This window comes from Lethenteron reissneri, chromosome 21 (assembly GCF_015708825.2).
Source record: "Lethenteron reissneri isolate LAM-NWPU_2019-01 chromosome 21, ASM1570882v1, whole genome shotgun sequence".
Classification (NCBI taxonomy): domain Eukaryota; kingdom Metazoa; phylum Chordata; class Hyperoartia; order Petromyzontiformes; family Petromyzontidae; genus Lethenteron; species Lethenteron reissneri.
The window spans coordinates 1,134,095-1,148,051 of NC_083799.1; the positions used below are offsets into that span (position 1 = coordinate 1,134,095).

General features: G+C 42.1%; 1 protein-coding gene across 1 annotated transcript in view; it reads left to right on the forward strand.

The window, feature by feature from the left end:
- Positions 1-13,957, forward strand: part of LOC133345001 (histone-lysine N-methyltransferase 2C-like) — a 173,263-nt gene that overhangs the window by 100,800 nt on the left and 58,506 nt on the right. Inside the window, 7 exon segments of the mRNA XM_061555338.1 lie at positions 836-940; positions 1,852-2,033; positions 2,616-2,780; positions 5,407-5,516; positions 6,757-6,837; positions 9,536-9,760; positions 12,141-12,278. Of these exon segments, the coding sequence (XP_061411322.1) occupies positions 836-940; positions 1,852-2,033; positions 2,616-2,780; positions 5,407-5,516; positions 6,757-6,837; positions 9,536-9,760; positions 12,141-12,278 (1,006 nt within the window).

Consider the following 13,957-nt stretch of genomic DNA (forward strand, 5'->3'; position numbering starts at 1 on the left):
ATTTGCGTTCTACAAAAACAAACCCTTCAAACGCATGAGAATCGGTCTGTTCCCTGGGTTTGTTAATGATCCTTCTCCCTCTGCTTCATGGTGATAGTAAGTGACTCGGACTAAAATTGTACAGTGCATGTCATGTTATTTACACAGAAAATATTAAATTGTAATTTGTCTCAAACACTGGCCATTATTCCTTCTCGCGAAATGTCCTGCCCATCTACACTTATTCTTATTATCAGTCCATTAGATCTATAACTTAATTGATATTAATGTAATTTAACGGGCTAGTTAAATTACACTCCTGACCAAAAATATACACATTGAACCTTAAGTCTGGGGTTTACAGGCAATGATGTCTCTAAAGTAATTTAGACTAATTCAATGTAGCTGGTTTGCGAAATTAGTCTACCGACTTAATATATACACACATTGAACTCTGTCCTCTGGGGACTGTCACACAACCTCTTGAAGGTTACCTCTAAGACAGTGGATTTGATTTAAAGGTAAACTAATACAAATTCAATATATTTAAGTTGTATTATTCATGTATGTGAAATCGCTATTAATACAAATGTAATGTTTTAAAAATATGTTTAAGTTGTATTAATAAGGATTTCACGTATATGTGAAATTGTCTTATTATAATTGCAATGTACCATTCAAATTTGTAAATTTGTTAATGTTCTGCATTTGTTAAATGTTTTAAAATATTCTGTACAGTTGTGTTGTTAGATGAATTGTTTTAATAAGTGAATAAGCATGATCGCAGTACATATAATCTTGCCCTCTGCCAATGTTGATTGATCTGCACTTGCTGTGTGTGTGTGTGCGTGCACAGGACATGTGTGTTGTATGTGGAAGCTTTGGATTGGGAGCTGAGGGTCGCCTACTTGCCTGCTCACAGTGTGGACAGTGTTATCATCCTTACTGTGTCAGTGTTAAAGTAAGTTCATACTTGCATGTTCATCAAAGACTATGATGTGTTAAAACAAGAGGGATTCATGTATTGACAAGTCAGTGATTTACTGATCAAATGAGTATTGTCTCTAGATATGCTGCACTGTCACAGTGGGGCAATCGATAATGAGCACTCGCATCAGATTCAGTACTGCAACAAGATCACTGGCCTTCTAGGTCTGTTCGTTGCTAATATTGCCGTTTGTCACATTTCCAAGAACTGCGAATCTGTTTGACATGTAAGGACATAAAAAGTGTCCATACAATCGGCAGGAGATGTTTACAGCAATTGAATGTATATGAATGTGTGGTTATGCCACGTGCAGAAAATAACACAGGCATGCTTTAACTACAAGTATGGATTGTCAATTTATGGAACTAATGATCCATGCCTATAAAGTTGTGCAATACTCTTAGAAAATTTAAGGACTGTCTTATGTAATGGCACTTCTGCCATCACTGTGATCATTACCACTATGTACGTATAATAAACAACGTTTGAGTAAATGGCATTTCTGAAAGGGGGCCACTGAGCTGACGATCATTTGGTGCCAGAAATGTTAACTTACATAGTCCAGTCAAGGTGTGTACATACTTAGCCTTCGATAAAAAATCCACATTCTTGTGGTAGTCTTTCTAGCTAACGTACTGTTATCACAAGTCAAAGTGAAAGTTTCACTCGTTGCTGGGTGGAAATTTCACTTTCCCATTGCACCATCTTCCTGTTCTAATTTGGGCCCTCTGCTGCAGCGCCAACTGGCCAGATGTGACTTTTATGTTATCCTTTTAAAAATTAATTGTTAATCAAGATTGCGGCAGGAGTGTTTTATTTTTTATTCTCAGCTGTGTGTAGTGTGCGTATATTAAGAATCCTAACCCACGTGTATCTCTGCACAGATAACAAAGGTGGTGCTGAGCAAGGGCTGGCGCTGCCTGGAGTGCACTGTGTGTGAGCTCTGTGGCAAAGCCTCTGACCCCGGCCGCCTGCTGCTCTGTGATGACTGCGACATCAGCTACCACACGTACTGCTTGGAGCCGCCGCTGCACACCGTGCCCAAAGGTGGCTGGAAATGCAAGTGGTAAGTGCACGCCTCTATATAATGTGCACCATGGCAACATTGGTAATAATTAAATGTAACTAAGTTGATAAATAAAACCATCAGAAGTTAAGTGAAAGTGTCATCCAATTAAAATCATAATTGGGCATTCCTCGTTTCAGTTGGTGGTCCTGGGATAGTGTTGATATTCCTCATTCCTATGGAATTGGAGTGTCTATGTAGAATTGCCTGTTGACTTCCCGCAAAGTGATACACACTTCATCGACCCTCGTGTGATGATGGGCTGAGTCAATTTACAATTCATAGTTGAATTTACAACCGTATGATTGTCAGTTTAACGCTCGAACCGAATCTGCACTCCAGCTGTAAAACACCGTGAATGAAAAGTCAATTCTGGTTATCCTTTTATGATACTGGCCCATGCCATGTTAATATAGAATACCCACAGCTGGCATGGTTTCACAAAGCAGAAATGAGCACCGCCCCTCTCTCGTTTAAGCAATCGGTGACCAGTATCTGGTGTCTTAAGGAAGCGGGGCGCACTGTTTCTGCCTCCATCGACTTACACTTGCTGCCGTATATCATGACCCTTCTCTAACACAGGTGTGTGAATTGTGTAAACTGTGGAGCCACATCGCCGGGCTTCAAGTGCGATTGGCAGAGCAACTACACTCAGTGCGGGCCATGTGCCAGCCTGCTCACGTGCCCCAGCTGCAGCGAGGCGTACCAGGACAATGAGCTCGTTATCCAGTGTCGCCAGTGCGAGAGGTAAGGTTGGGGTCCAGGCCTTGGAGGGGGGGGGGGGGGCACTTGGAAGGCAGTCTGGAAAAAATTGCCTTCATGCTCGTGATATCATATGACTTTCAGTTTAGTGGAGTGTTATCTCACCGATAAAAGTCATGTTTTGTCTGTGTGTGTGTGGACGCCTATCCTTGTAAGCTTTTAACTGACAAACTGTTGGATTTACGTTTCAACGAAGTGTAGTGACTCAGTCGGAGACACGGTTCTTAAGGCACCTTTATTCTAAACGTCGGGGAACTACAAGCGCCCCACGTGCTTACACGTTATTCACACATCCGTCTCTTTCGACGGCCCTATCTGGATAGAACAGTTGGCAGGCTGTCTGGCCAGCGGCGTCTAAGATGGTCGAGACGGCGGCGATGAAGGTAACGAACAGCGAGGGGATCCACTTCCAGCAACAGCCCCGAGCCCCTGTCCCGGGCCCCCTCTTATCCTCCTGGCGTGGCCTCACCCCGCCCTTGCCACGTCGCCTTTTCTAGAACCTACTAGCAGGTTCTCGGGCTTCCAGATCGACCGCTTCCTGGGCTTCTCCTTCGATCATCTTCTGCTGACGTGTGTACTGCCCCCTGCTGTCAGTACCACTTGCCTATCAGCAAGCCCGTGTTATTACACTACAAAAGTACACAGATACAACAAACTAAGCCCCCCCCCTCCACGAAAACTCCCTTTTTGTTTTTTCCCTTGGCCCAATGTAAACTAAGAAAATCACAATTTGTAACAATGTACTCTGATCGTAATGATAACTATGAGCGCCAAAGCAGCATCTGCGCATGCGCGGAAACGCTGACTCGCGGTTTCCCCGAGCAACGCAAACAAGCTTGCTGAGTGGGGAGGCGATGGAGACTAAAAAGAAAAAAAATCACAACCACAACCACACGCTGAAGTAAATCCTGAAAAGTGTGACGTCCTCTTCTCCCCCCCACCCCAATGCGTGCCGTTATTACTATAGAGTCAGTAGATACGATGATATAATCAGTAATACTAGTATAGATTCCGTAGATACTACTATAGTCAGTGCTACTGTAGAGTCGGTAGATGCTACTTATTCTATTGTATGTAGGGTGTGTAGGTATATATGCCCGCAAAAATAAAAATAATATTGGGTGTGGGGTGGTAGAAAATTGGAGCAGGGGGGGGGTCGACAAAATTTGGAAACTTTTAGATTTACTTTTTACCCCACTTTCCTTAACTTTTTGATTCAGGACTTCTGAAAGGCTCTTATAATTTTGTTGACGGACAAACGGAACCCCGGGCTTTCATAATAGCTTAGTATTTGTTAATATATATGTTACGATTTTTAAGAGATGACAAAGTTTTTTAATATATGTTTCCCCTGGGCAAAGCTGGGTAATATAATGTGCTCTAATGCTTTTTTACAATATACACTATGCACTAAGCAAGACGCATCCCCCAACCCCCACCCCTTTCTGGGATGGGAACAAGCAAACATGAGCAGAATTTCTTGGGTTTATCCACACATAGTTTATTTGTCTCGTCAGCCTATAGACTCTTCAGACCAATAATATTTCCTCGTTCAAGAGTTAGATGTTGGGAGGTTGGTCTGAAAGATGAATGCTTTGTGAATGAAGTCCGAATTTGCTTATTCCTTTCCAAATGATTGATGTTAATGCAACAAGCAGATGACATTGAAGGCGTCTCCTTCCTCAAATGCAGGTCTATGTTACAGCTATTGTGATATATGTAAAGCTCAGCTGAACAATTGAATTTCATTGATCTCCCTTCGTCATCCTCCGACACATTCTTAACAGAGGAGAGGAAGCAAAAGGAAGTCTCTAAAAGTGAGCAACTGGGGACCGGGGATGAAAACATGTTCCCTTGTAAGCCAGGCCAATTTACTTAGGTCATTGTGCCTTCGCGAGTTGATTGATTGCATTACCATTCAGACTAGTAATGAGGAGAGGCCCATAAAATGTTATCACCACAACTTCACGGCAGCACATTATCTTTTCAGTATTTCTCAACTGCAGGATACAAATAATACTTAGCTTTATTTTATTAATATTCTATTATGCCTCGTAGTTTCTAATAAAAAAATCTATGTTCTTTTGTCACTTTTATATTGGCTTATTCAGGTTGAATGGTGCTGTGGCAGAGTTCTCTATTTACAATCAAAATGTTTCCATCTTCTTGGTTCTTTCGGTAATGTCACGTAGAAGGGAAATAATAAAAATAAAACATAATAAAATCATTTTCACGACGTTTCGGCCACAACGCAAGCAGCCGTCTTCAGGTGAAGAACAGGTCACCTGAGGACGGCTGCTTGCGTTGTGGCCAAAACGTCGTGAGAATTATTTTATTATGTTTTATTTTTATTATTTCCCTTCTACGTGACTTTACCGAAAGAACCAAGAGGATGAATCCATGCAGTCACGAAAGCTTTAAATCGAAAAATGTTTCCACTTAAAATCTGGCTTGGAAGTCAACTGAAACAAAAAAAACCCTCTCTTCAAAGTGTGTTGCTCTCACAGATGTAACATCACCACTGGTTGAGGAGTTCTCCTTGTGTGCTGTGCCCACTTGAAGCTGGTGGCCTAGGTTGGGACTGGCTGAGCTGGCTGTGTGCTGTGTGCAGGTGGGTACATGCCAGCTGTGAGAACCTGCTCTTGGAAGATGCGGTGGAGGAGGCTGCAGACCAAGGCTTCGACTGCTCCACGTGCCGGCCGTTTGTTACCGTGCCTCAAGGTGGGCACCTGTCTTGTGTTTGCTCCCACAGTATTCTGTTGCTGTTGTCAGTGGTGGTTCTGGATAATGTGTTGCAGTTATTCAACAGTTTTTATTTGGTATAACTATTTTAGAAGTTTGTTGGAAAAACAGATTCACATGTTTAGTGGTATAGCGCTGACTTTCAGCACAAAAGGGTAACTGCGGTGTATGGCAGTACTCGCATCAGCAGGCCACGATATATACAAGAGGGGGACATCTAGGGGAAAGGTCACAGAAGGGGCCCATCGGGAAACCCCGGGAACCCGCTTGTAGGTTCAAGAAAGGGGGCGTGGCCGATGCGGAGCAAGGCCACGCTGGGAGTATAAGAGGGGCCCTTCAGCTGGACGTTGGGGCTGTTGCTGGAAGTGGGATACCCGTTGTGCTGTTCAAGATCGTCGTCGTTACCATCTCCTTGTCGTCACCATCTCCTCGTCGTAGTCTGCGTCTTCACCATCCTGGGGTGCCGTAGTCAGCCTACCAACTGTTCTAACTAAGTAGTGCCACCGACAATAGACGGTCTTAATTATAATAGTGTGCACCCACGTAGGGTGCGTATTATCCTGATGGTGCTCGTTAAATTAAAGAATGGCCTCAAAGTATTGCTGATTCTGAGTTGAGTCACTACACATTTGTAGTGGCATAGCGCTGGCTACTGGCAGAAAAGGGGATCTGTGGCGTGCGGCAGGCCTGACGTCAGTAGGCCAGGATATACACGAGAGGGGGATCTCGGGGAAAGGTCACAGAAGGGGTCCACCAGGAACCTGCTAGTTGGTTCCAGAAAGGGGGTGTGGCTGGGGCGAAGCGAGGCCACGCTGACAGTATAAAAGTGGCCCCTGTGGGGGACCTCGGGGCGGTTGTTGGAGAGGGATCCCCGTCATGCTGCTGAAGTCCATCATTCTTCTCATCGTCTTCACCATTCTTCTCGTCGTCGTGTCTTTCTCTACCATCTCGGGGCGCCACGAGTGAGGCAGCCTACCAACTGTCCTGCTGGCTGAGTAGCGTCGCCGATAATAGATGGACTAAATATTAAGTGTGTTAACCCCGATGGTGCTCATTAATAAACAAGTGCCTCCAAGTCTTATCGTCTCCGAGTTAGTCACTACACATGTACAAAAACATGTATGCAAACCTTGTAGATGTTGAAGGCTTGAACAGGAATTTCTGAATTACATTGTACTATTTGTTTAGGCCCATTAACCTTGAATGTTTGTTCCCATAGTTCCTGCCTCAAGCGATGAAGAGTCTCAGGAAAATGAACCCGTGACTCCTATTGTACCGTGCATCAAAATCAAGGAGCCAGGTATGCCAATGCTACTACCGTTCATTGACGTGTCCTGGCTGGGTAATTCAGTCATGGTGTATGACATTAATGGTGTGACACTTGACCATCGCATACTTGCTGCTGCCAGCTTCTGCCTCTGTTGCACTGTTTTAACATTGTGATCTCCAGAGTCTGTTTTTGTTGCATTTTCATACCTGTCTACCCATACCGTTTACCCGTATACTTGTATAGGGAAATGTAGTTTTTAGGTCAATACGGTGTATAACCGTTTCACTACGGCCAAAACACATTTTTTGTCTTTGTGTTTCTCCCTTGTGATGGGACTTTGTAGGATGAACGTTGAGATTTATAAGGGCACAGTGTGACAAGGTCTGATTTGGTCTGTAATAAGTTAGGCACTGATAAAAAATATTTTCACATTCTAATTAAGCACTGTTTAAAAAAATCAGTTGACATGTTTATTCTGGACGAACACATTAGTTCAAACACAGCTGTGATAATGCAGTCAGATTTCTGGAAACAATGCATGCTTTTCAATGGGAAAAGACCACTGAGTGTTGCTATGGAAAAACTGGATGTTTAATATGCAGGCTTTTCCAGGGTACTCACACTTGTTCTTTAAATATGGCTGACATGAAAATATACTTTACTAATGGTAGCTACTGTCAAAGTGCTTAATTTCACATATTGGTTTCTGACCATGCTGTGGATATTTGTCCTGCGTTTGTGCCCTCTGAAGAATTCCATCTTGAGGTGGACAGTGTACAGTTGAATAGTGTTAGACTTTATCCTTTTGGGAAATTTCATAGTCAAGAAAATATGTCTCCTCTACCACATCAGTGTGGGATGTTGCTTATGAGGCAGTATGATAGAAATTCCACACTTGTGGTGGAGGCCACTCACTTGATAGATTTTGTTTACACTAGTTCTCATTTTGTTAACCCCAGAGGAATAAAGAGCTGAGTTGAACCCCGACTGGAATTTAAATTCACGACATTCCATTAGTGAGTGAAACATTTTATTCATGTACATTGCAGGGTTTACTAAATATAGTACATCTTTTGTTCAACATCAACATACATTGTATACTGTGAGGAGAGGTGTTAAAGCCTTTTTTATGCATTTTAAAAGCACTAAAGTATTAATTTGCAGTGGATCTACCAGCCCAAACAATGATTCGAATTTTTTTTCCACACGAGCTTCACCATGGCCTCACGAGGTGCTGTGTGGGTAGTGGTGGTTGTTGAATAAGGGAGTGCGCTCCGAACTCAGCGACCGCAATTCAATTCCCGCACACTGCCAATACCAGTGACAATTATTGCTTCTGGGCCTTTCCCTAGGTCGACTCGGCCTCAAAATCAGTACCTGGTACGGTGTGTAAACATCGCCACTAGGGAGACAAAGGTGGCCAGGCATAGTACTGCTTACCCAGCCCTTCGTGTACCGTGGTGGGCCTTCGTAGGTGCTACTCACTAACAGCACTTGCCCCAAAAGTCAGTTTAGGCTATAGGGTGATCTTAATATTTTTCTTTTTTGATAAAACCTTTCCTGCGTGCATTTATTAAAATATTTGTATGTTGAATGTTCCCTAAGTGAAATGATATGTACTCTGCCCGATTAATGATAACTACTCATTGGGCCTATATTTTAGCATTAAAAGGATTTTCTCGTATTTCAGCCTCTTTAAATCATGATGGAACATCGAGTGCCTGAAGAATTTACAGATGAAAGATTATTTTTACATGTATTTTTATTAAGATAATATCAATTTCTAATCAGAATTCTTGATGCATCATTTTTCATTTTAATACAACTTGGCCATCAGCCCAAACGAGGGAGCGCCACAAGTCAGGCTTTGGTTGTTTTGTCTCTGAACAGTGATCGCAAAATTTTAAATGCATCTCATTGGTGTCTAATACTGGGTAGTTAAAGGGTATTTTATTTGCATATTCACAATTCGTTTTTCTTCTTTCATCACAGATAATTGAGGTGGTTTATGTATGCGGCATTTAATTTGTGGTTTATAAAGCGAATTTGCTCTTAATATTCAGAGCATGTGTTCTTGATTCTGTAATACAATGGACCTTTACAGTTTCATTTTTCAATGTCTACACGAATAATAATCTTGTTTTGATTGTGAAATGTGTTACTAAGTCAAAAGACTTTCGATGTTTGGACATTTGCTTGTTCGTGTTTTTACATGGAACATGATGTCCCATATCGATGTTAAAAGGTCAACAACTTGTTGCACACCTATCCCCTGGCCAACTTGCAGCCCTGTGGGCTGAGATGTAGCCTTACACGCTCGTGAAACCACTGCCTCAAAAGCCCAGGATTATGGTTGGGCATCACATTTTTTATTACCACATCTCCGCTGCATTCATATGTCAAGAGTACAATTTTGAATCTGGCCAAGTGGTACTGTAGATAATGTACATTGAGTAACGATCAGCGGTTGGGAATTGAAATCCCAGTGGGGGGGGGGGGGGGGTCTGCTCAGCGTATCAGTCATCATTCTTCCGACGATAAAATGAGTAACACTTTTATCAACACACTGTCCCCTATCATAATAATATGGATTTTCTGCTATTGGCTGAGGGCTGGTATTGGAGATAAGAGCTGCCAATTTGCTAGTTTGACCAGGGAATCACTGACACTCACTTTCACATGCTAATGCTACATCGGTGTGTCCGGACCCCTTTCGCTCTGCCTCTAGAGCCGCCCAAAGTGTACTCGCGAGACGGCGTGTACCTGACGGAGACGGGACTGACGCAGCTGCAGAGCCTGCTTGTGCCGCCCGTGCCGCGCAAGCAGCGCCGGCCCAAGCTGCGCCTCAAGCTGCCTGGGCAGCCCGACCTCGTGACGGAGCTGCAGAGCCCCATTGAGCTGCATCCCCAGAGCAACCCTCTGGAGCAGGAGCCACTGCCTGATGACATCAAGGGTGAGTGGCAGGGATTTGGTAGCAATGACATTTATAATTGAGTACGACTTTGTGTGAAGGCAGCAGTCGTTTGCCATCTGGCATGACTGGATCCGAAATACGAATGAGGAATTTCCACTAACAGCTTGGTGCCCTCATTGGAGATCAGCAATGACCCCTGCTTTTTCTTTTTATGGAGATACTTTTACAGAGGAAATCATGAATACCTTTCACGTGAGAGAAAATAAACTGGTTAATGAAAACCATTTGGACCACAGGTTCCGGAACATTATGCTACCACTTTTTTTCAACATGTTTAAAAAACATGTATGTTTAAAAAACAAGTGTGTTGAACTTATTTTGCACCATATGTAGCCAACCATGATAATCGGAGGTGCAGGAAACGTTGAGAGATGTGTCGTCTTAAAACATGAAATATGGCTTTAACGATTAAAATTATATTCCTTTAATCCTTGAAGACATGCTTGTTATGCTGGAGCACGAGTTTATATGTAACGTAAAGATCAAAACGCTGTGTATGTGACAAAACCATGTTTTGTAGTAGACGGGATATCAGCATTGCACAGGGAGTCATTTCTATGAAGACCATCCCAAGTATGCACTATACTTTACCACAGATTCTCCATTAGCAGCGCTAAGGCTTCATGTCTGTTACTGCTCCACCACCCCCAATGTCCATTAATGCTGATAATGATGTAATAACATATTTATTGCCCAGAAAAGCCTCAATGAGTGAATCTTGGGGATATTTTTCAGGAGAATCCTCTTGTTAAGTATGTTTGTAAATAAGAAGAAACTTGCGTACCTGGAGAATAACACAAAACCATAGGTTTAGTATTGTTTATTATTTTAAATAAATATTTGAATAGTCACAGATTGAACTACTAACTTTCCCCCATTGCTGAAAATCAAGGTATAAAGAATGTCCTGCAAAACATGATGGTATCATTGCTGGGTCGTTCGCAAATCATATTTTTGCATAATTGTATTAGGTAATATTTTTTTATAAAAGACTTCACTCCCTGTGTAGATAAAGAAAGAAAACTACGGGAAACATTCTGTGAAACACATTAAAAAAGTTATTAACCATAAAATATCATGCATGAAAGATTCAGAGATGCCTGCTGACATGAGGACAGATGGATTTTTAATGAGAAGATTGTTCAAATTGATAGTCAAAGTAGCTAAAGTTGCATTTTCAGAAGCACATTGTGTTTACATTGTGGGCGAGAATTGATGTCATATCTGATCTTGCCGCATTTGGCTTCTTTCGTTAGTCTACTGAGTGAATTTAATAATATTTTTTATTTTATTTTAAATGTTAATTTCGGACAACATTGTGGCCTTAAAAAATGTATTTTAATTCATAAGTGGCTATGTGTGATTGCTTTAGCGGGCATATAATTAAAAATACCTCCGACACTCAGTGAGTTTCCAAATAATACAGGCTGTGCATAAAGTGATACTCTTATGCGGCGACGGAAGCTCATTTCATGCTAATCTCTCTCAGTAATCTCTCTTTCCCTAATCTCCCCCATTAACACAACTGACGTGCTTGCGTCCGGGGATGGAATTCCTTCCCAGCTCAGACCCCGCTTGCTTGCCCATCGCCACATAAATAACCTCTTGTTGTAACAGCTCTCTCGCTGGATCGAAACATCGTGATATATTTATTTTGTTTTATTTTTCTACCTATGTGACTTTACCGAACGATCCAGAGTGTGCATAAAATGTCTGAGATTTTACTAAAATATGAATGTGTTATTGGAGGATCAATTGGGACCTAAAATAATCCATGTCCCTGGCAACCAAATATTATATAATTGGAAATCAGTTGAGCTAATTAGCCTGATACAATATTGACTTATTAAATTTTGTATTCAACTCAATTATATTAATATTGATGTCTTCTCAGTAATACATTTGAATACAAATTAAAGGGTAAGCTTCATATTAAAATACATACTTGTGCTTATGTCCATTGGCAGTCTCGAGTCCATGGTAGAAATGCCATATTCCAAAGACAGAAATAAGCGGTCTGTAGGGCAGCCACTGTTTACCTTCGACAAAGGGATGCCAATTTTATTGATTACAGAGAAACGATGGCTTGACTCGATCACTGACTTTGATTTGAACATCTCACCTTCCAGCTGAATTGGTGCAACGCTACTGTGCAGTCACTGATTCTATAAACCATATGCACCTGCAGGATGTTTAGTTTCTGATTCGTTGAGGTTATTTCATCTGCGCTTCAGAGAAAAGCATAGTCACGCAGCACAGTTAAGACATAGCTTTGAGCTCTATGGAGGATATCACAATCAGGTCAAACGGTGCTCCTATGGGTTTTGATGGACACGTGATGATGGCATTCATTACTCAGAGGCCGAGACCATGGAGTGCGACAACAAGTCAGAAACGTTCACCAGCCCCGAGCGGGAGACACAGGAGGACAGCGCCGTGCCGTGCAGTAAGGAGGTGGAGAGTATCAAGAAACGCAAGCGCAACCCCTACCGGCCAGGTAGGGCACATTCCACTCGTACCTACCAAATACAATTGCCCACTCGACTCGCATCACGTAAAACTGGCTGGGATAGTTGTCATAATGCTGCTGGATGTGAATAACTAATTCTCAACTATTTCAAAACGTGAAATGCATATTCCTTAATTAACGTAAGTGTATTATTTTATGAAAATATTGTTGACTAGCGGGAAGTAACCTGGCGTTGCCCGAGGGAAAAATATATTTCAAAACTTATTTTAAAAACATAACATGTACATACACAAATACTAAGCTCATGTGAAAGCCCGGCGTGCCGTTTGTCTGTCTATTTGCCCATGAACAAAATTATATGTGGCTTGCAGAAGTCCAAAAAGTAATAGAAAGTGAGGGGTAAATAGTTGATCTAAAAGGTTTCTGAAAATTGTCGATGCACCCCCCGCTCAAAAAATATTTTTACCCCTACATAGGCATATATATCTACACACCCTACATACAATAGAGTGAGTAATATCTAGTGACTCTATATTAGTATAAGACTCTACAGTAGTATCTGCTGACTCTATAGTAGTATCCACTACTGACGATAGTAGTATCTGTAACAGCCATCAGACAGAAAGTGAATGTATTATTTCTGTGTGTTCATTTGAAGTACATCTGCCATACATTTGTTGAAGATTGGGAATGCTTGACTTGGAATATTCCAACTGTGTAGAATCCCCCCTGGTTAGACGCTCCGTTGGTTGAATTCATGACGTCACTTATGGTCTGGCAGTATAAAAGGGAAGCCAGGAGAAGAGCCAGAGGGAGCGAGTGGACAGTCTTTGACCGTGTGATAACGTGATAAAGTAAAAGGCGAGATATAACTTTGGAAATTGTTCGTTTTGTGCACCTAAGAAATAAAGATTTTTTTTTATTTAAGACATGTCAATCACGCGTAAGACTTATTGCTCCACCAGGTTAAGGAGTAGCTTATTTTTTGGTACAAGAAAGCTGCGCCTACATTAAGTCAAAGACTCGACTCATGTAGAAGGAAGCCTTGCAAGAAAGAAGTGAGAATGCTCTTCATGTCTCGCTAACAAAGCAACAAGTCCTCGTCTAAGAAGAAGGTACCATTATCTTTGTATGAGAGAAGATTGTTACCAAGAGTGAAAGACAAGCAAACGTTAATGAGCTACCGAAGCCTGCTAGCTACATAAACAGAACTGTGAGCTGTATTCACTTTACCAAGCCAAGACAGTGCATATTTTAGGAACGGATCTGCAAAGGTTATTTCTTTGAAAAACGCCGAGTTTTTGAAACCTTTTGTAATACGTTGTAAGCTGAGAAAACAAGATGGCGGACGACATTGCAAAATCAGCTACAGTACAAGGCAGCGCAAAGGCACGAAGCTGCGTGAGAACATGGCAAGCAGGAAAGCGCGGCAATGGCGGGAGAGCGGCGGTGCAGGTACCTAGCCAGGGCGCCTACGGCCATATAGTCAGAAAAGTCAATGGAAAGCTGGATCACAGAAGTATCTCAAGATACAAGTGAAGATAGGAAAGATGAAGATAATGTTGAGCCAGGTGACAGCATAACATTAGTATCAGTTCCACGGAACAAAAACACAAGTAAACATCACTCCGTAACTGGAAACGACTCAATAGTTTCCTCCAAAAGCTCCACAATTTCGGCACGTGTACTAGAAGAAGCAGAACACG